Below are 23,819 nucleotides of genomic sequence, written 5' to 3'. Positions count from 1 at the left end.
TTCAAGTGAAAATCAGAATAGTGAAAAACCTGTATCTGCCACCATGAGCTTGACTGCTTTGTAATATTTAAAAACTTCTGATGAGATTGGCAATGATACTAACAAATATTATTCTGGATAACGTGTCAATATTAGGAAGGTCTGCAAAGCTCAGGAAACAGTATTTTCCAAATTAACAATGCATATGTGAAAAAATCAAATATGGTAAAAGATCCATTCAAGTTAGACCAATGGATTTTAATGTAATAATAGAGTTGAAAAGTTCACCGAAAAGTTTTCAGATTCCACATTGCAAGTAATCTTTAAGAAATTATCATTTGTTGCGTTTTGGTGCAACATCGAAGAAGAATATCCGCAATTCTTTCAATAGGCTATTAAAATACTTCTCTTTTTTCAAACTACATATTGTGTGAGGCTAAATTTTTTTCACATACTTCAAACAAAAACAAATATATGGCAGTAGACTGAATCCTGAAGCACATGAAAGAATCCAGCTGTCTTCTATGCTAAGATCTGCAAAATGGTAAAATAATATCATTTTTCTAGAGTTGTTTTATTTTCATAAAAAATGTTATTTTCATATAATGAGTTTATTAATGTTACTTTAAAATGAATATTTTTAAAATTTCTCAGTTTTAATTTCTAACATAGTAAATAACAATAAATAGAACTCCACAAACAATTTTCTTTGGGGTCCTCAAAAAATTTTAGGAATGTAATGAGCTCCTGAAACCAAACATTTGAGGAGTGCTATCCTATAAACCCTATATGCTTTAAATGCAGCACAACTTACCACTGTACACTGGCATTTCACTTGGTAATGTTCAAATGTGTTAATTTTAGCATATAAGTTATAACAGTCACTTTATTTAAAGGTTTTTCATTACAATCCCAGTATCTTTAACAGATACCAAACTATTCAGGTTACTTATTGCTTTTTGTTTAAAAATTTTTAATATTTATTTATTTATTTAATTGGCTGCACCGGGTCTTAGTTGCCACGTGTGGGATCTTTAGTTGCAGCACACAGGATCTTTTAGTTGCGGCCAGCTTACCTATTTCTTGAGTTAGCTTGGTAGTTTGTGTCTTTCAAAGAATTTATCTATTTTATCTAAGTTGTTGAATTTATGGACACAAAGTTGTTCATAATATTCACCTATTAAACTTTTGTTATTAATAGCAGTGCTATCTTACAGAAATATAATGTGAGTTACATATGTAACTTAAAATTTTCTAGTAGCCATAAATAGTAAAAAGAAACAAGTATAATTAATTGTAATAATATACTGCATTTAAAATATAATTTCAACATGTACTCAATGTAAAAAACGACCAAGATATTTTACATTCTCTTTTTTGTACTGTCTTCAAAATCTGGTTGCATTTTATACTTAAAACACACCTCAATTTGAACTAGCCACATTTTAAGTGCTCAAAAGCCATAAGTGGCTAGTGGCTATCATATTGGATAGTGAAGGTCTATGGGATACACGGTGATGATACCCCTTTCATTTCTTATATTAGTCATTTGTGTCTTTCTTTCTTGATCAATCAGGATAGAGATTTATCAGTTTTATTGATCTTTTCAAAGAATAAGCTTTCGGTTTTACTGACTTTTCTATAGCTTTTGGTTGTCAATTTCATTGAATTCTGTTCTTTATCATTTCCTTCCTTTTGCTCGCTTGGGGTTTAATTTCCTCTTCTTCTAGTTTGCTAAAGCAGAAGCTTAGATCATTGTTTTGAAACCTTTTTCAACATACGTATTTAATGCTATAGCTACATTCTACCAATCTAGTACTGACTTTAAATAATAGTTTTAATAAAAAATTGAAAATACTGATCAGTAAGATGGATCATCACATTCACAAAGTCAATTCATACCAACTGAGTTTTCATCATCTTCTAGGATATGACTTCGCTGTCTAGGACGACCTGAAGCCAGCATGAGGTCATCATCATCTTCCTCATCATTTATAATCCGTTTTGAAAAAGAGCGGGTTTCTACTGCATTGTCATTTAGAAAATCACCAGCACTACTTGTATCTTCTCCATCAAAAAGATCATTATAATCCTTTTCTACTCTGCTACATACCTTGAACAAATTAATACAAATTAGAAAGTATTAGTGAACTACTTAGATAAACACAAGTACTCAAAAGGCAATCTTTTAATATGCGCCTATAAACTCTACCAAGTAAGCAAGTGCCTTGGTAAAAATAATTAACAAATATGTTTATGAGGATTGTATTATATTTATATAAGACCTAGTCCTTACTTTAAATGCCTATAGTCTACGGATAAGGTGGAAGTATAAGACAGACATGTAAAGAAATACATGTGTATACCCAAATATAAAGCAAAATTTTATTCCTCACAATCATTCTCCAGAAAAGAAGTCACCTATGAGTACTTACAAAGTCTCTCATTATAAGATATTCTCTCACTTACTTTTATTTTGAACAAGATACTGCTTAGGTAAGATGTTTACTTTAAATGATCTCAGTTAAAGCTTGTCTTTGGGTTATTTTTTGATGCTTATAGAAGTAAACAAATAGAACCAAAAGAAAAACAAAAGTGGCAAATAAATCCAACATTAATCATTGATTCCTAGGAACATGAACATATCATTGCAAGTACTGAATGTCACTGTAAACAATTTTTGAGATCACTTTAAAAAGTGAATAATAAGCAGATACATTGTAAGGATCACAATTATTCCTACAGAATGAATAAAAGCTGAACAATGTTAAGTCAATGGAAACTTATAGTTGGGTATAAAAGTCTAATGAGAACACCATTAATGGATTCAAAAGGGACTATATCACAAATCTTTTAGATGGAAGTGCATATAACTGTGTTCTGGAAAGTTGACATTTAAAGAAATGAGAGAACAGAAAAAATACTTCTAAATTCATATGTTTAAACAAATGATTTGAATAATTAAATTAATAACTATTGATAAATGCTATAAGAAGATATTTAACTATTTTATCCATAGTCCTAAAAGCTTATGTACTCAAGCTGGTCAAAACCTTTTTTCGGGAGGGGGCTTCCGTGGTGGCGCAGTGGTTGAGTCTGCCTGCTGATGCAGGGGACCCGGATTTGTGCCCCGGTCTGGGAAGATCCCACATGCCGCGGAGCGGCTGGGCCTGTGAGCCATGGCCGCTGAGCCTGCGCGAACTTTTTTCGACTTTCTTATCAAAAATGAGGGTTTTAACTTACGGTGAGAGGTGTTGTAACAGAAACATGTACTATGAGGAGTAAAAGCAAAAAGGAGAGAGTGGGCAATTCTGGATAGAAGGGTTAAGGTTTTATAAGAAAGAGGTGACCTTTAAACTAAAATCTTTTTAATTTATTTTTTTATTTTTTATTTTTTTGGCAGTACGCAGGCCTCTCACTGCTGTGGCCTCTCCCATTGCGGAGCACAGGCTCCGGACGCGCAGTTGATTTACAGTGTTGTATTAATTTCTGTTGATTCAGTTATATGTATATGTATTCTTTTTCATATCCTTTCCCATTATGGTTTATCACAGGTTACTGAATATAGTTCCCTGTGCTATACAACAGGACATTGTTGTTGAACTAAAAATTGTTTCTTAATTTAATTTTCTTTTTTATCAACGTTAGACATGCATATAAATTAGTCAGTTATAAGATTTAACATAAAAATGAAAACAATCCTCTGCACAGCCTCCGACTTACTTCTCTGCTCTCAACTGTTTCTTTTGATACTTTCCTCCACACTTGTAAATCATATTCCAGTGAAATATTTTGATTTTTCAGTTTTAATTACCTATTTAATGATGTTACTAACTTCTTTCTGTTAAGAAAGATGAGGATTTGGTGCCATTTTTCAACCACCACTACTTCCCTTGTATGCATATACACCATTCTCCTACTCCTGTCCACCCAATATAGATATATTCTCATTTTGCTTGGATCAATTTACAGTATTTAGATTTATTATGACCATGTAAATGCTATTCATAGCTGAACCCTAAAGCAAAGGAAATAAAAGCAAAAATAAATAAATGAAACCTAATTAAACCAAAAAGCTTTTGCATAGCAAAGAAAACCTTTGACAAAACAAAAGGACAACTTACTGAATAGGAGAAAATATTTGCAAATGATATGACCGATAAGGGGTTAATATCTGAAATACATAAACAGCTCATACAACTCAACATCAAAAAAACAAACAACTCAATTAAGAAATGGGGAGAGGGCTTCCCTGGTGGCGCAGTGGTTGAGAGTCCACCTGCTGATGCAGGGGACACGGTTTCGTGCCCCGGTCCGGGAAGATCCCACATGCCGCGGAGAAGCTGGGCCCGTGCGCCATGGCACGGAGCCTGCGCTCCACAACGGGAGAGGCCACAACAGTGAGAGGCCCGCGTACCGCAAAAAAAAAAAAAAAAGGGGGGGGGGGCAGAAAAGCTGAATAGACATTTTTGCAAAGAGGAAATGCAGATGGCCAACAGGCACACAAAAAGATGCTCAACATTGCTAATCATCAGGGAAATGCAAATCAAAACCACAATGAGATATCACCTCACACCTGTCAGAATGGCTATTATCAAAAGGAACACAAATAACAAATATTGGCATGGATGTAGAGAAAAGGGAACCCTCCTACACTGTTGGTGGGAATGTAAATTGGTGTAGCCACTGTGGAAAACAGTATGGAGGGTTCTCAAAAAACTAAAAATGGAACTACCATATGACCCATCAATTCCACTCCTGGGTGTACATCCGGAAAAAACCAAATACACTAGCTGGAAAAGATACATGCACCCCAATGTTCATAGCAGCATTATTTACAGTTGTCAAGTTATAGAACCAACCTAAGTGTCCATCAACAGCTGAATGGATAAAGAAGATGTGATATAGATAGACAGATAGATAGATACTGGAATACTACTCAGCCATAAAAAAAGAATGAAATTTTGCCATTTGCAACAACATGGATGGACTTGGAGCTTAAGGTATTATGCTAAGAGAAATAAGTCAAACAGAGAAAGACAAATACTATATGATATCACATGTGGAATATAAAAAATATAACAAACTAGTGAGTATAACGAAAAGAAACAGACTCACAGATACAGAGAACAAACTAGTGGGGAGAGGGGCGGGGAGAGGGGCGGGGAGAGGGGCAATATATGGGTAGGGGATTAAAAGGCACAAGCTATACTGTATAAAATAAGCTACAAAGATATGTACAACAGGGAATACAGCCAATATTTTATAATAACTATAAATGGAGTACATCCTTTAAAAATTATGAATCACTATACTTCAATAAAAATAAAATAAAATAAAGAATTTCTCTCTTTTGGTTTTTTCTTACACGGATTCCCCAAAGATCTTCCAATCTCCTGCCTGAAAAACATAAGACTGGCTGACAACACTCTGGGAGCCAAGTATGAAAAGTGAGCTGGGAATTTCAACGTTCAAGTATATACATTTTCATTTAATCCTTTTCAGTACAGTATTCCTCCTTCACCCAACACCACTCAATTGTACCCAGTGTCCCTGGATCTGAATCTTTGAGGACTCAGGCAAGCTAAGTGGCACCTCAGGGGAAATAATGAACAAAAACAAGGAAATATAAAACAAGGCAGCCTGTTTAAAGCAGTTCAGTCAGGCTGTGCAGCTAAGCATAAGAAGTATATAGTTAGCTCTAAGAGTTAAGGGAATTCATGACAGAAAAACTTAGGCTAAACTAAGTTACAGTTATTAACTAATTTTCATCTATAAAACATTTATTTAACTAAAAACACCCAGAACACCAGGATACTAAAAAATTAGTTTTTCACAAAGGTATTCCTTGGAAAGCCATGAAATATTAATGGATATTATATGGAGGGAAAGAAGTTCCTTAGTAAAACGTATTTGGGAAACATTAGGTTAAACAAGTTTAAACGTTCTTTGTGATAGAGCATTACTGAACATCTAATAACATAAATTATAATTTTCAAAGAAAGTAATGTAGTTTGTGGTATTTCCCATATTCATATGACCACAGAAAGACTTTGAAGAAACTGTTCTACCCTATTACTTATTACCTTACTGCTTGACATCTTTCCACTGGGGTCACAAACATTCTCCAGGACTCCCAGATTTCCTTCTGCATCAGTATAAGCTATTTGACCACAAGTAGGATGCCATGACAGGCCACAAATTGCATAACCTTTCTCATGTTTCACCCTAAAAATTAAAAAGTGAATTCTTAAAACACTGTCAAGGAAAATATAAGCTATACATTTCTTTAGGTAAATTTTAGTTAGAAAAAGTTTTGATAAACATAGCTATATGTCTGCATTTTAACAATCTAATGATTGCAGATGTGAAATGTTTAATAATTAAAAAAACAAACATCTAATAGAAATAAGCAAAAAAGAGACAAAAGATTTACTGAATCATACCTTTCCATGCAATCTTTGGTTTCCACATTCCAAACTATAATTAAACCATTAATACTCCCTGCAGCTAAATATTGTCCACAAGGAGACCAGGTTACTATATTTAGGGTCTAGTAAAGAAAAACAATAAATAAATAATAATTTCATATAATTTAAAACTAAAAACTCATTGTATTACCAAATTCAAATTTTTATAACCCTTATTGTATGCAATTTCTAATTAAATCTGATACATAAACAGCAAGACAAAGTTTGCTTACTTTTTAACTTTCTTTTTCAATAATATTCAACAATCAAAGTAATAGCAGCTTTTACTTTATCACAAGAAAATTACACTAGCACAATTTTAAAAGCAAAAGCTAAAAAATGTTTTTATCCTAGAAAGAAAGACAACACAAGTTATCCTCTTAGCAGTCACCATCAAGATGAAGAGAACTAGGAAGTGAAGTGAATCGTACTAAGCCATTGCTGACCTACTGGGTCTCTGTTTCCTAACTGCAAAATGGGTATACATGAGAGAAGGGGGCGGGGGGAGGGAGAGAGAGAGAGAAAGAAACACAGACTAACAACCTTTCCTGCTCTAAAACTCCAGTGTCCATAGTCACAAGTCTCAGTGAAACTCACTTAACAATAAATATTACTAATAATGTGAGAATTACCTATTCTAATACTATGCTAGGGTTAAATTTGACTTCTTATAAATTAAAAGATTTTTCTTACCAAATTTCACAAAGGAGAAAGGTCAGATAGGACCTAGCAAAGACTTATCTACTAGTTATTCACTAAGTGAAGAAAGGCTGAGGGGTAAAAGGTGGACACATGCACAGCAGTCCGGAGTTGTTCTCCATTTCCAACAATATTTAGCTGTAATTGTATTAAAGAAAAGTATGCATTAACTATTCCCATTAGCCTACTGAAAGTATCACTTACAAAACCTACCTGAGAGATGAAATTATCTGAAAGATCAAATTGATTACTCCAAGTTTCTCTTCTATATAGCTTAACAGATTTTTCCACAGGAACTGCTAGTAACTATTAGGAAAGATAAATGATTTAAACAAAAGTTTACACTAAATTAAGTTTAAAGAGAAAAAAAGCAGAAAATTCATCTAAATAAGACTAAAAAACATAAAAGCAAATTTGTATTTTAATTGGCAACTAACAAAACTCAGAAAGCTACTTAAAATTTTGATAAAGAATGGGTGATGGGGCTTCCCTGGTGGCGCAGTGGTTGAGAGTCCGCCTGCTGATGCAGGGGACACGGATTCGTGCCGCGGTCTGGGAAGATCCCACATGCCACGGAGCGGCTGGGCCCGTGAGCCTTGGCCACTGAGCCTGTGCTCCGCGATGGGAAAGGCTACAACAGTGAGAGGCCCGCGTACCACAAAAAAAAAAAAAAAAAAAAAAAAAGAATGGGAGATGATCATTATTGCTTGCACTGAAAGACAGAGAACTTATAGTCACTAATATTTTTAACACTATTTCTTAAGGAATATAAGCCCTTTGGATCTAAAAGTTCATCTTATTTGCTGGCAGGAGAGAAACAGAGCCAAAATACTTTGAATATCTTTGGAAAAGGAAACTTATCTTCTTACATATACTTCCAAAAAACAGATTAGTAGAAAATAAAACTGACATATTCTTTCCATGCCTATCAAAAAACAAAGAAAAATGTATTATTTATGAATAGTAAAACTATGTTTAAATTTTTTTTAATTAATTAGATTGTTTCATAAGCAAAGAAGAAATACATACTGGATTTCCCAACTATCACTTTAGTGCAGAATGTACCCTTAAAAGTTTACATGACACAAAAGGTCATACATTGAAAAGAAAGTCTCCCTCCAATCACTAAATCCTATTTCTACTTCCCAAAGGCAAAAAACATAAGCATAGACCATATAAGAATGCATATGTACTTATACACAAGTAGACACACAATTAAACAGTAGCATTCTATCTACTATCTATACCTACTGCTCTACAGCTTGATGTTTTTAATATATCTAAAGACTGATTATTCCATGTGAAGACACACAGATATACCTCATTCTAACAGTTGCAGAGTATTCCATTTTCAGGAATAAATTCCACAGTTTATTTAACCAGTTCTCTATTAATGAACATTCAGGATGTTTACAATCTTTTGCTACTATAAATGATACAACATTTTCATTATACATACTCTGTAGTGCATATGAATAAATATGTTTATAGAATATATGCCTAGAACTAGTACTACTGGTCATTCATTCTAATAAAAACTGCCACATCCTCTTCCACACAGTATATATCAAACTTCTGATCTTTGATCATCTGACAAATGAAAAATAGAAAATCATATTTCAATTTGTATTTCTTTTAGTATGAAAGGTTGCATGTATTTTCAAATGTTAAAAGCCATCTGTGTATCTTTTTCTGTACACTGTCTGCTCATGTCCTTGTTCATCTTTTTACTGGGATCTTATTGATTTATAAGAACTCTTTGAATATTAAGGAAATTAGCTCTGTCATATTGTTTCAAACTTTTTCTCAGTTTATCATTTGTCCTTTGACACTGAAATATTTATTTTTTTACTTTTCATATTGTTGAGTTTATAAATTTTTTCTGGAAATTTTCACATATGCAGAGAAGTTAAAAAGATGATACAGCAAATACCTATACAATGAGATTCACCATGTGATAGGAAGTCTCCAAGATGGTTCTCAGTAATTCTCACCTCCTGGTATTCATGCCCTTTGCCAGTACATTTATTATATCTCCTTTTCTCCACCTTTATAATACACTAAATTCCCATATATACTGGATCTATCTCTCTGTTTAATAGATATCTATTCATGAATTAGTATCACACTTTTAATTCCCATAGCATTATAGTGTTATATCTGATTGAATTAGACTTTACCACTTTTGTTTTTCAAGACTTTTGCTTTTCCATATGGCTTTAGAATCAGTTCTATTTGGTCCCCCCAAACATCTTACTGATATTTTATATTGAATGCTTCAAAACTATAGATAATTCAGGGAAGAACTGACATCTTTATAACAAAAATTCATTTCTAAGAATAGGATATATTTTTCTATGTGTTTTTTTAAATGTTGCCATTTGCAACAACTTGAATGAACCTAGAGGGTATTATGGTTAGTGAGATAAGTCAGAGAGAGAAAGACAAATACTGTATGCTATCACTTACACGCGGAATCTAAAAAATAAAATAAAAATAAGTAAATAAAATGAATAAATATAACAAAACAGAAAGAGACTCAGAAATATAAAGAACAAACTAGTGGTTACCAGTGGGAAGAGGGGAGGGGGTAGGGCAAAACAGGGGTGAGGGATTAAGAGATACAAACTATTATGTATAAAATAAATAAGCTTTTTAGCTTATCCTTTTGGATATATTATATAGCACAGGGAATATAGCCAATATTTTATAATAACTTTAAATGGAATATTATCTATAAAAATTTTGAATTGCTATGCTGTACACCGGAAACTAATATAACATTGTAAATCAACTATACCTCAATAAATAAATAAATAAATAACGAAAAAGAATGGGATACATATTTTCTATTTAAGTCTTCTTTTACTCTTCTTTGTAGCATGTTTAAATTTTCTTTACATAGCTCTTTCACATTTTTTGGTGTTTATTCCTAGTTATTTTATCTTTTTTTAAAATTTTAAAATCTTTTTTGATTTCACAGTTAGTGCATTATTTTCTCTCACCATGTTTTCTAAATGGCTACTGTTTGTATATAGGACTATAGGTTTCGTATATTAATTTTGCTTCCAACTACCTTACTGAATTTTCTTATTAGTAATATTTTTCCCCCAGTTGATTTTCTTGGGATTTCCTCATATATAAGCATTTCATTTGCAAAGAATGAGCATTCTCCTTCCCTTCTTTCAAACCTCTCATATCTTTCTATTGTCTAACTGTATCAGCTAGTACCTCCAAAATGTTAAACACTAGTAGTAAGAGTTGATATAACAAGACTGTTTCCAAAGTTGCCCCATTAAACATGAATGTAGGGCTTCCCTGGCGGCACGGTGGTTGAGAGTCCGCCTGCCGATGCAGGGGACACGGGTTCATGCCCCGGTCCGGGAAGATCCCACATGCCGCGGAGCGGCTGGGCCCGTGAGCCATGGCCACTGAGCCTGCGCGTCCGGAGCCTGTGCTCCGCAACGGAAGAGGCCACAACAGTGAGAGGCCCACATACCACAAAAAAAAACCCAAAAAACCAAAAAAACATGAATGTAAAGAAAAAGTTAAAATCAATTCATTCCTGCCAAATGTACTCTTCAGAAAAGAACCTTTAAAAAGTTGAAATGTTTCTTACAGCATTTCAATAATTAATTTGCTTGGAGCTCTAAAATTTATAATCTAAATGAAATAGTTACAATTAAAAAAACTATTCTTACATTCAAAGATAACAAGGACTGGAACATATAATTAAAACAAAATAAGGAACTTCCCCGGTGGTGCAGTGGTTAAGCCTCTGTGCTCCCAATGCAGGGGGCCCAGGTTCCATCCCTGGTCAGGGAACTAGATCCCACATGCATGCCACAACTGAAGAGTTCGCATGCCACAACTAAGGAGCCTGTGTGCTGCAACTAAGACCCAGCACAACCAAAGAAGTAAATAAATAAATATTTTAAAAACAAAACAAAACAAAAAACAAAATAAGAGTCACTCACCTTCCCACTTTTTGGCTGCCAAGCAAGTCTGCAGATTGATTTTGCATTTATCACATCATTGCATTTTTGCAGCAGTGGCCAACTGATAGCACATGTCTGATTTAGGAAAAAAAAGAAAATGTAAGTCTTGTGACTGAAAAATAATCTTTTTAAATAAATAAAAATGAAAAATAAAATGCCAAAAGAAAAAAAAGAAAATTTATTTCCCCTTATGAAAATTCTTCCAAAAAAGATATGCAGCACTGAGTACATTTAATAAGTGGTTTCTTCAAACTGATAGATAGCTCGGAAAAAAGCAACTTAATTCACTTTAACCTAATTATAATATTTGATTTACCTAAGTTACTTTATGTTTTTCACAGTTATAAAGAGCACAAGTCTTAAATAATTAACTCAAATAGGAGTATTTCCTATGTAGAATAAGCAAACAGTATACTCACCGAATAAACATACACAAACAAAAAAAACCTCAATACATTAAAATCTTAAAGTAACTATGAAAATAAACTTGAGAGATCTACTACGAAATGTTAAGGTGTCAAAGTCAATCCTTTTAAATAGTTCAAAAGTGAGGGAAGAAACTGTGGCTATGAGCTGAAGCATATCTGTGAGGGATGTTTTCCTCATCAGCTACATCATTCCTAGAAATGCCAAGCCTTCTCTGATTGCCTCAGGAAGAATTCATTGTTCCCTCTGCCAATCCAGAAAGCATTTTCTCCATACCTCCTTTAAAGCTATTACCAGGCTGGGTCAGAGTAAGTTATGTGACTCTCCAAATCAAGTGTGGCCCATGCCTTACTTTCGTATCCCCAACATCTGGGGACCAACATATGGTAGTTAGCTTATAAATATATAATGATTGAATTTCCCTTTATGATTAGATACAGAATCAATTAGTCGTCAACATATTTACTTTTGCTTAGATTGTTGGGGAAGTTGATCACAAAACCAGTATTTAATGCTACTCAAAAGAAACAAACTATGAAGAATTATTAATTTGGTCCAATAATACATTATGTAACGTCCAATATATGATGGAAGTAGGCAAAAAGCTTTAAATTCAAATTGATGAGCTTACCTGATCTGAAATTTGCCACACCTTTACAGATCCATCACAACTAGCTGATGCCTGCATAATAAAACAATAGATTTCTCTATAGTTACAGCCATAATACTATATGGAGACTGGTTCAACTGATAAATTAAAGAGGCTTTTAACAATTGTGTGAAACTTTCTGCTAATTCTTTCACAGTTTTAAACATATTCGCAAAAAATGCAAAAAGAGAGGGAAAAAAATGATTACCAGAAAGATGTCCTTAGGGTCAAAGGAAAGACTTAAAACAGGGGCATCATGTCCTCGAAATGTTTTCTGTTGGCTGCAATCCGCCACATCCACAACTTTGACTAGAAAATCACTAAGAACAAGTGTAACGTACATCAATAAATGTCAATACAAAAGACTCTCAAAAGCTATGACCCAAATATTTCAAAGTAATGAGTAAATGCCATAATTTCTTTATAGCAACATGTGAAATTTGGCACCCATATTACCTTTTAGTTTTGGTCTATAAAGATGCTAAAAACATAACTCAAGATTTCTCATGTTAAAATATAAATACTTTTAGAAAGTGGCTTCCTTAGTTAGATCTTAAGCTTCTATTATTTGCTAATCTAATTACAGCCACAACCATTTTTAAAAGCATTATGCCTTTTACTCCAACTCAGCAATTCATCAATTACATTTTTTTCCTATGACAAATAAGCAACAAGAAAAACAACAAAAATCCTGATTGTACAGTCTAGGTTGTACCAAAAATAATTTTTAAAATTTTGTATCCAACTATCATCTTTCCCCAGTCTTTTCCAGCATTTACTGAGCAGGCTGTCGGCAAAGCAATATACCTCAATTCACAAAGAAGCACAAGTTTGTCATCAAAAACCTTTACCAGAAAGAAGACTTGAATATAATAATTAAATAACAACAACAAAGACGGTACAGAGTCCTGAAAATGTGACCCTGAATCCAATGAATGAGGCCATTTTGTTCTAATATTATTTCATTTTCTGATATCAAAGAGCCTTACCTAGATCCAGCAGCAATTTTTGCACCATCCCCATTAAAGATCACATGGTTTGCATTTGTGGTGAAGCGAGTCAATATACCATCTGGAACTCCTTCAGGAAACGTGTGCACTTGAACAGTATTGTTAGATACTGCAGTGACCAATTTCCCATTCTAAAAGAAAAATGAAAGAAACATTGGCAAAAATTAGTTAATTAATTGGGAGTCTCTCCATAGTTAAAAATCCGGTAAAAAACAAAAAAAAAAACTTATAAATGTAGTTCATGTCAAGAGAAAAATAATCAATATATAATTTTTCTGAAATGGCTATTAGCAAGAAAAATTTACTTGCTGCCTTTAGAAAATTTAATTCCCTCTTCATCAGCCAAACTTTTAGCCTCTGATTTCTCTTGTACTTCTGGCAAGAAAAATATTTAAATAGTGTTTTTGTGGATTCCCAAATGTCATAAGAAGGAGACTCAGAACAAGAAAACATAGCTAATCTCAATGAGGGAAGAGCACAATGGACACAATTAGTATTGCCCTGTGTTTCCAGAAAACAATCATTAGATGTGTTTTCAGAGTAGGGTAAAGTCTAAATGCGAATCCATAAATCCACGGCTCCTGTTTTTTTTTTTTTTTTTTGGCCGCACTGCAGGGCGTGCGGAATCTTAGTTCCCCAACCAGGGATCGAACCTGTGCCCCCTGCAGTGGAAGCGCAGTGTTTATTTAGTGTTTTAAAAACACTAAATAGAAAGTTTTAGGATCCGAAAATGATCTGCAAACACTGTTGTTTTGCACAGCTTTTAGCTAAGAATCATAAAAGGTCAGGGATCTGCCCTACCACCTTAATTTTATTACTTACCCAGGAGGAATTAAGTCCTGATGCACTAAATCATAGTCTACCAACCTCATACACAATTCGATATATCATATGGTCAATTTATTAATTTATGTTAAATAACTACCAAAAGAAACAAACTACTCAAGTTTGTTAATGAACATACTTTACCCTATAGCAATAGGTCTCAGCCGTATTTGCGCACTTAGGACCCTTAGCTTATCTACAGCATCTGCTCCCATTCTAATGGGAAAAGAACCTGGTAATACAATGACATGTTACTATATAGCAACATTTGGGGAAATGTGTACATTTGTTCAAATAACAGTTCAGATGATTCAAATTTGAACTGTGATAAACACCTTCAAGTTCAATTACTGGAAAACTGGTGAAAAATACTGTTTATGCCTACATTGCAACTACTGTATATAATTAAATCCATAATAAACTAAATTCATAATGTTGAAGTTAAGCTAACAATAATTTAAATGTGAAAACCAGAAGAGAATCAACAATATGCTATAACCAACTCAACACAACACTGATACTGCTAAGTGTCCTTTGGCAAAACTGCAGAAACACCAACTATTTACTTGTGTGCATGTACAGAAATTTTGCAACCTTGGCTGTGCTTTACTTCACAGACAGATTTCTTAGTAGAATACTGACTAAACATCCTCAGTTAGCTCTAGTAAATAATCTTGGTAATTCTTTAACAAAACTTTAACTAGCCCTCTATTCATGTGAAAATGTTAAAGTATATAACAGCACTAACTCACCTGGGAGATCTGAATAAAGGCCTTGCTTTGAAGTCATTTTCAAACAAATCTACTGGGAAACCAAATCACTACCAGTATACGGTGTCAACTAGTAAAAATTTAAAAAAAAGAAACCATGCAAAGGATCAGAGCTGTGGTCCGGATCTGGTCAGACTATTCTTCTCCCTGGTGGATAGGGAGGAATGGAACCCAGCACAGGATGACTTGGGCCCACTGTGTTCCTAACTATGTCATTTGACTTTCCTCTGAGCTTTGATTTTCCCAAGAATAAAATGGAGATCATTCCACATACCTCTCCTTACCTTTGTTAAAGACAACGTAAAATACTATGCAAGTGTTAACTATTACTACCTACAAATATGTTGATATATCCCAGTTTCACTATTTTGGAGGGTGATTTTTTTTCTGCTTTGTCCTCAAATAAAGCACCTAATTGTACTTCCCTATAGCACTGAATCCATAAAGTATGTATTTACGTATTTATAAGCAATTATGCTTTAAATGAAATTGTCAACTTTGCATGGCTATTTGGTAACATCATTTCATTGAAGAATTATAAACTCCATTCCTAAAGCCAAACATTTTAGCACTGAATATGAGCCTTGTAGTCAGTTGAATAGTGGCCCCTAAAAGACATGTCTAAATCCTAAGCCCAGGTACCTGTTACCGTAGCCCTAGGAAACTACCATAAGTCCACTTTCATTTTTTTCTTCTTTAAAGTCTTTTTCATATACAAAAGCAGTACATACTTATTGTAGGAAAAAAACCACGAAACTGTCCTGAGCAGACAGTGAGTTTTCCTACTCTTGTGAAGCAATTTCCATTAACTTGTTGGGGTTAAGTCTTTTTAACTTTATTCTATAGATATACAAATTACAAATATTTGTGTACTTAAATCCTTTATTTTAACAAACATAAGACTATTCTATAACAGACTGTTATGAAACTCTATTTTTCATTTTTTCAATTAATTGTAAACATCTTTCCAAATGAAGGTATACAGCACTCTCGCATTTTTTTAGTGGCTGCATAGTATTACATTATATGACTACCAAAATTTATAAAATGTATTCTCTATTCAGGGACACTTCAATTGTTTCTTTTGCTATTATAAACAATGGTTTTACTAATATTCTTGTCCACAGAAATGAATGTGTGTACTTCCTTAGGGTAAATAGCCAGAAATGACTGTGTGCATTCTAACTGTGATACACCATTATCCATTTATTCCAAAAAAAGTTCATCAGTTATACTTCCAGCAACTGTTGTGTGAAAATACTGTGAAACAGAAAATATATATTGGTCTCTACCCTCAGTTCCTGGCACAGAGTTCCTAAAACCCTTGAACTGTCCTAAGTGATAAGAGCACCAGGAGCATCTTTTGTTCCAAACTTTGGTCTTTGACTGATTCCTGACACAAAGCTCCCAAATCCCTTGGAACTTTCTGGGTGATAGGAATGTCTTTTGTTCTAATGAGGTGCGTCTTGGTGGGCTCCTGGATAGCTTCAGGATGGTGGCTGGTCACCAGAAAGATCAAGTCATGATCAGAAGCTTGGAACTTTCAGTCCCACACCCCTATCATCCAGGAAGGGGAGAGGGGCTGGAAATGAAGTTAATAATCAGTCATGCCGATGTGATGAGCCTCCATAAAAATCCCAATAACATGGGGTTCAAGGAGCTTCCAGGTTGGTGGTGCACCCCAACTCCACATCTCCATTCTCCAGACCTCACCCCATGTTCTCTTCATCTGGCTGTTCATCTGTATCCTTTATTATGTAATAAACTGGTAAACTTATTTCCCTGATTTCTGTGAGCTGTTCTAGCAAATGATCTTATCCAAGGAGGGGGTCATGGAAATCCCCATTTGCAGCCAAGCTGAACAGAAGTTGTAGGTCATCTGGGGACCTAATACTCGCGACTGGTGTCTGAAGTGGGGGATAGTCTTGTGGGACTGAGACCTTAACCTGTGAGGTCTGAGCTAACTCCAGTTAATGTCAAAATTGAACTGAATTGTAGGACACCCAGTATTGCAAAGAACTTATTGATATGGGGAAAAACCCATATATCTGGTGTCAGAAGTGTTGTGAGCATGGCAGTGTGAGAGTAAAGGAGAAACACAGGAAAACAGTTGTTTTTCCTTTATAAATACTTCTCCAAGCCCTCACTATTACTGGAATCAGGAATATTTTTCATCCTTGTCAATCTTACAGGAAAAAAAATCCAATTGTTTAATTTGCATTTCTTTACTTATTAGTGAGATTTAGCTCATATTTAATGTACATTAGTCATTTATATTTTTTCTCCTAGGAATGCATTTTCCATTATATATGACCATTTTTTAAAAAGCATCTAAAGTATCTAAAGACCATCTCATCTACCTTAATGAGTCTGGGTTTGAAAAAAATATGAATTATGTAGAAAGATTTTTTTTTCCTATTCAAATACAATACACTCAACTTAAAATTCATCACAAATAAAAAGGTTAGATAGTTAGTTTGCAAAGTCCTTCTGAAAACATATCTCCATTCTCCAAGTACATCTCATTCTTATATTTACTTTACATAAAACATTAGAAATGTGAAATAAGTATATATCTTGAAAAAGTTAATGAAACAGTCCTTTCTTCCAGTACAATTCCTCATTATCTGAATTAGTGAGCTAAAAATTTGAAACTGCACTGAGTTTTCCTTCAAAGAAAAAAAAAGATACATTTAAATCTCTTAAAAGATAAAGTATAATTTCCTGCATATATTTTAATTGGCTCATCATTACTATCCATTAATCACCTTTAATAAACCATTCAGATTTTACCTGTAAAAGTTTTGGGCAAATTATGGCATTATTACACATTTTTAAATATTATTATTTCATAAGAGAAATGAAAACGTTTATCTATATTCAAAACTTCTATAAAAGTATTTTTCATCCATATATAAAACATCACATGGCAGTAACACTTCATATCAGTTGCTGTAATTGTTTTAATACCTTCAAAGCACATGAATATGCTTTTTCTCCAACATTAATGGACTTAGGATCATCATCATCCAAGTCTTCCCAAATCCTCACATCACCATCACTTCCACAAGTTACAATACAACTGTGAAGGAAACACACTCGTTAAAAAGTCACCCCGTTTTAGGCTTATTAATTTTTTTGGAATGCTACTTTATCTGTTTTCTAATAAAATCAAGGTATTAGCCAATATGTTTCCTCATTTTACATACATAAACCTCAATAACAAGGACTGTTAACCTCCTACTCTGTAAAATGAAAGGTAAATTTATGCTTCCTACAGTTTCTCCTTGGCATAAAATTCCTTATACATTTGTAACAATGTAAGAAAAATGAATGTAATCTCTGTAACAACAGGGACCAGGTCTACTTTGCTTACCATTGTGTCTCTAGCACAAAGTAGTCTCTAACAAATAGAAGCTTTGATAAATGTTGAATGAATAAATGGATGAATGGAAGAGCTCAATTATCCAAAGGCGATTATTCAAATGGCTATCTGTCAACTCCCAAATTGTTTTCTGAGTGCTTTTCTTCATTCGGTATGTGTCCTCTCTGGGCACATACAAAAGCAAATAAAACACAAAAATAAAATGGTAAATGGTGGAGTCTCGATGTGCAACTGATCCCAGGTTAAGATGGAGCAGGGAGCCAAGGGCCTAAGCCAGTGGCATGTGGCTCTGCACCAGTTCAGAGACCTGCCCACAGCATTCCCACTCAGGATACTGAGAAGTCAATGTCCATCTTGGACGTGTCTTCATCTTCCAGAAGCAGTGGAGTGCACACCTCTTGGAATCATGGCCCATCAGGCATTCAACATGCTCCTCAGTGCACAGAGCTGGAGAGGATCCCCTTGGTCTCTGCTGAGGCACCCAGGCAGAATGCCAGTGAAATGGGGCCACACTTCAGTACGTCGCTGCCTGACTACGGTGTGAGCTACTGCCCTCAAGTGACTTTCACTCCTTCCCAGATGATTTACACTCAGGAAATGTCTCCTGCCCAGCCAGGAATGATGATATTCAAGGGGCCCCAGGTGATGCCTTTAGGAGAGCCCAGTATTCCAGGGGTGGCCCCGACCTTTGGTGGGAATCTAAGGATGCCCCCCAATGGGCCGCCAGTTCTCACCTGCCAGTGGAATCCCAATGATGTCCCACATCAGAATGTGAACAATGCCTTATTCTGGCCTCCCAACAGTAACTTCTTAACAGAGGCCCTTTAACACCTAAAACATTATTGGATCCAACCATGCCTTCCACTGAGGCCCCGGCAATGCTCCCTTCTTTGGATCAGATGTTGCCTCCTAGAAACCGCACAACTTTGCGATGCCCCCAGCTGGATCCCCATTATTGCTGGCTTTGGAATCCCAGGGCTCTCTTGTGAGACAGCCAGTCTCCCAGGAAGACCCCTTCCTACCTAAGCAGCCCTTACCTGCTCCACAGAGAGCAGAGCAGTACTCCGGGGCCCAAGAAAGGGCTCCCAGGAGAACACCCCCAGTTTCAAGGCCTTACCGCTGCGACTATGAGAACTGTGAAAAAGCTTATACTGAGCACTCCCACCTCGTGAGTCACCAACGCAAACACACAGGTGAAAGGCCCTATAAATGCATGTGAGAAGACTGCACTTGGCCCTTCTTCCGTTCCAACGAACTTAGAAGACATACTCGGATACACAGCAAATACCGACGACGTAAATGTGACCAGTGCGGCCAACAATTCATGAGATCTGACCATCTCAGGCAACACCAAAGGACTCGTATGCGGGTGCCAACATCCCCAGACCCACCGGCTGACAGTGGACGTACGGCTGGCTGGTCCTCCTGCTTCTGGTCTTTAGGTCAATCTGCTCTTCCCCTCATTTTGGCTTCTCTGCTCAGATCCTGCCTGCCTCTGACCAGCTAGTCTCTTTGGTAGGTGTAGGCTTTGATGAAGACAGAAAGGTTATGAGACAGTGTGGAAGCCCATATGAGCTCTGGACCTAGTCGGGGCTCCTCAGAAACTGTCTTGGGTGTCCTCACATCTCTGGGGCCACCTACTTTTGTGCCAAGTTCAGCCACATGGGAAGATGGAGCAAAGTAGAGATTGGGAGCTTTATAAAAAGCTCTTTATCTTATGTCACTCCCAGCTTGAAACCCTTTAGCCACTCTCCTTTGCCTGCTACATAAAATCCAAGTTCCTTATCTTGGTCTTTGACAGTTTCCAGAGACAGACTATGTTCAAATCCTGAATTTACCACTTACTAGCCATGTGACTTTGGGAAAGGTCTTTGATCATTATGTCAGATTCTCTCTTCTGGTAAAAGAAAAACAGTATTGGACTGTTGTGAACACATCTTATGTACAAAATCAGATTCTCTCCGGCACTCACCAGCCTCATGCCCAGAGTTTGCCTCCTCCCATCATTTGCAGACTTGGATGGAATGCCCCCACTGGACATGGGATCTGGCACCTCAAGTACCCACTAGCAACCCAGGAATGTGGAAGAGTTAGTGCTCCTGGGGTAATATTTAACTAATGGGAGATGGGAGAAATCCAGGACGATAAATTCCCTCTTCTTCCCTCCCTTCCCTGAACTGGTGCAAGACACCATTTCTCCCAGTGGGGAGACCTCCCAAGTAGCCAGTGGACACACCTTCTGTGCCTCTTCCAGGCTTGTCATGAAGCAGACTCAATCTATCACCTGGCATTGCCTCCCATTTTTCCTGAGTCGAGTCCCTTTTCTCACTCTCAATGCTCTGAGAGTGCATCACCCAAATAAAACATTGGTACTTAAAAAAAAAAAAAAAAAAAAGGTGGGAGGGAGGGAGACGCAAGAGGGAAGAGCTATGGGAACATATGTATATGTATAACTGATTCACTTTGTTATAAAGCAGAAACTAACACACCATTGTAAAGCAATTATACTCCAATAAAGATGTAAAAAAAAAGAAAATAAGCTAATGTCATAAGAAAGCACACATACACACACACACACAAAACGAGATTTTCACATTTAAAAAAAAAAGGGGGGGCTTCCCTGGTGGCGCAGTGGTTGAGAGTCCGCCTGCCGATGCAGGGGACACGGGTTTGTGCCCCAGTCCAGAAGGATCCCACATGCCGCGGAGCGGCTGGGACCGTGAGCCATGGCTGCTGAGCCTGCGCGTCCAGAGCCTGTGCTCTAAAACGGGAGAGGCCCGTGTACCACAAAAAAAAAAAAAAAAAAAAGGTAAATGGTGCGACTTCCCTGATGGTCCACTGGGTAGGACTCCGTGCTCCCAATGCAGGGGCCCCAGGTTCAATCCCTGGTCAGGGAACTAGATCCCGCATGCATGCCGCAACTAAAGAGTTCGCATGCTGCAACTAAGAAACCCACAGGCCACAACTAAGAAACCTGCAGGCTGCAACTAAGAGCCCACATGCCACAACAAAGGTGCTGTGTGAAGACCTGGTGCAGCCTAAATAAATAAATAATAATTTTAAAAAGGTAAATGGCAAAGAGAAGCCATATAAAAAACTATGGATGTTCAGAAGACAAAAATTAATTCCCACTTGGAAAATCAGAAGGGTTCATAAGAAAAGTATTTACATTGGGAAATTAAAGGACAGGTAGGACTGGATATGCTGAGATTGGTAAAAAGGACAGTTCCAAACAGACAAAACTACATGAACCAAAATATGAAGTTAGTAAAGCATAGGGGAGTTTACATGGAGCAGGCAGGCCAGGAAATTGAGGGGAAAAAAAGTAGATTGGGGTCATCCTATTTAAGATGACCTTAAGGCCAGAGTAAGGACCTTGGTCTCGGTTCTATAAGAAATAAATAAGAGGACTATAAGTCTCAGTTTGCCCAGGACATTCCTGATTTATGCATCCAGCTGGTTTGGCATTCGTCCTGATTTTTCACTTAAAAACACATTAGTATTAGTTGAATCAAAATTGGTGAGTTTGACAGACTTCTTTGCACTTCCAGCTTCTGTCATGATCTTGTTTGGTAGTATAACATGTGCAATGAATAGTGTTCTCACCTCAACATGTAGGTAAATCTGAAAGACAACCAGTGATAACCCATCTCTCCCTTTCCAACCCTTTCCTGATGTAACATAACACCTCCTTTCAAGGACAATAGGTGTTAACTGATAAAAAACTGGAGTCAGACAAGAGCCGCTAGAAAGAGCAATTTCTTTCCGTCTCCAGTGGTGATGGGAGGAGCATTTCATATCCCCGTCGCTACTGGCTATTTGGTGTATCAGCTAGGTGCACCGAGGGAGATGTTACAGGTGCCAGCTGGAGACGACAGTGGGAAATTGCAATGAAATAATAGCGGAATTAATGAGAAACATATGGAAGAATTAGAGTTAAGAAGTCCTTTGAAGGGCTTTTGGAGTAGTCTGAACATTCTTCCTACAATGTTTTGTCATTTACTGTAGGAATAAAAGTAACCACAGGGCTTCCCTGGTGGCGCAGTGGTTGAGAGTCCGCCTGCCGATGAGGGGACACGGGTCCGTGCCCCGGTCCAGGAAGATCCCACATGCCGCGGAGCGGCTGGGCCCGTGAGCCATGGCCGCTGAGCCTGTGCGTCCGGAGCTCCGCAACGGGAGAGGCCACAACAGTGAGAGGCCCACGTACCGCAAAAAAAAAAAAAAAAAAAAAAAAAAAAATCAAAAAGGAGTAACTACAGTTCAGGCATTCAATAATGGAGCTGGGTGGCCATTGTGGATACGGTTTTAGACACGTTCCTACATTACTAAGAACTTGAATTTTCTTAACTGTATCATACTCAAGGATACCACCAGCTGTTCTCAAAACAATATCTGAGAGCAGCTGCCAACTGCAACCTTATGGTCTCAAGGTCTCCCCTTATAACTAGGCAACCATATTGGACCCTAATCCTTACTTAACAAGCACCCTTACTTCTTGCAACTCCAATTATAATTCTCACAAACAACATGTAATTTTGCAGTCTGTGCTGTTATAAGCCTCCCCCATTTTGTAGTCCGACAGAATGCAATTCAAATGCTTCTTTAATCTGTGTCTCCTGGGCTATAGTCCTCAGTTTGGCTCAAATAAAACTCTTTTATATTCCTCGCACAGATTGTTTATTGATTATACCCTCTAACAGGGACTAGAATAACCCTGAGAAAATATCATCATTTAGGAATCAAGCAGAGGAAATAAATTAGAAAAAAAAGCTGTCAGAAAGTTAAAAACAATTTTAAAAAGAAAAGAGCATCACAAAAGGCAAGGGAGGATAAAATACCAAAAAGTTAGAATGGGCCACTAAATTTGACAAGCAGGCAGCTACCGTTCTGACAAAATAACTGATAATGTGAGATGCAGAAAGGAAGTGAACAAAGGGGAAATGTGGGGGAAAGCTCATATCATTCCAACTCCTCTGGAAGTAAGATTTCACACTCGTTGGCTTTCTTGATATACTAAAACTGCCATGCTGGTCCGAATTAAACAGTAAATCTAAGAACATTTATGTGCCGTTTTAGATATCAACCTTATTTCTATCTGGATGAGTAATTTTAGGCAGAACTGCTTACATGACATACAAGAATAACTTCTAACATTCACACCTGAAACGTTCTTTTTGTTTCTCAAAGTACCTTACCTCCCAGAATCATCAAAACAGACATCTGTGTGTCCCTCTGTGTGCCCATATCTCATCGGCTTCTTTGTAGCAGGCATTTTTTCCTTTACCTATCTGAAAATGTTTTATAAAAGTCAGTATTATTTTAAAGGACAGGAAAGCCGGGGGCTGAACAGGAAGAAGGGAGGTTAGTCTCCTGCGGGACACGCCCTCGGCAGCCCCTTTTCCCCCACCCGAGGGGCACAAACAGGGAATAGGGATGGGTCTGTCCGACACTAAGCCGGAAAGAGGACACGCTTCTCTTCGTTGGGCCGCACGCACGCGGGCAGCGGGAGGGAGCACTCACCGAAGCTCCGCGACTGAGGAAAGGCGACAAGGAGCAGCACCGGTGGAGGAGCAGCACGGGTGCATGGAGCTTCCCGCGCTCGGCGTGC

The 23,819-nt window shown here is 36.7% G+C and overlaps 1 protein-coding gene and 1 pseudogene across 1 annotated transcript in view; one reads left to right on the top strand and one right to left on the bottom strand.

The window, feature by feature from the left end:
- Positions 1–23,816, bottom strand: part of WDHD1 (WD repeat and HMG-box DNA binding protein 1) — an 88,521-nt gene extending 64,705 nt beyond the window's left edge. Inside the window, exons 1-11 of the mRNA XM_060003446.1 lie at positions 23,732–23,816; positions 23,407–23,499; positions 17,797–17,908; positions 13,211–13,362; positions 12,430–12,541; positions 12,204–12,254; positions 11,126–11,221; positions 7,362–7,454; positions 6,426–6,532; positions 6,066–6,207; positions 1,882–2,092 (exon numbers count right to left, since the gene is read on the bottom strand). Of these exons, the coding sequence (XP_059859429.1) occupies positions 1,882–2,092; positions 6,066–6,207; positions 6,426–6,532; positions 7,362–7,454; positions 11,126–11,221; positions 12,204–12,254; positions 12,430–12,541; positions 13,211–13,362; positions 17,797–17,908; positions 23,407–23,483 (1,153 nt within the window). The 5' untranslated portion in view covers positions 23,484–23,499; positions 23,732–23,816. The remainder of the gene's footprint in view (positions 1–1,881; positions 2,093–6,065; positions 6,208–6,425; positions 6,533–7,361; positions 7,455–11,125; positions 11,222–12,203; positions 12,255–12,429; positions 12,542–13,210; positions 13,363–17,796; positions 17,909–23,406; positions 23,500–23,731) is intronic.
- On the top strand, positions 18,459–19,718 carry LOC132421162 (Krueppel-like factor 17; annotated as a pseudogene).
- Positions 23,817–23,819: the final 3 nt, after the last annotated feature.

Source organism: Delphinus delphis, chromosome 2, assembly GCF_949987515.2.
Source record: "Delphinus delphis chromosome 2, mDelDel1.2, whole genome shotgun sequence".
Lineage (NCBI taxonomy): Eukaryota > Metazoa > Chordata > Mammalia > Artiodactyla > Delphinidae > Delphinus > Delphinus delphis.
The sequence above is the reverse complement of the archived record's forward strand: the minus strand, read 5'-3'. Positions and strand labels throughout refer to the sequence as shown.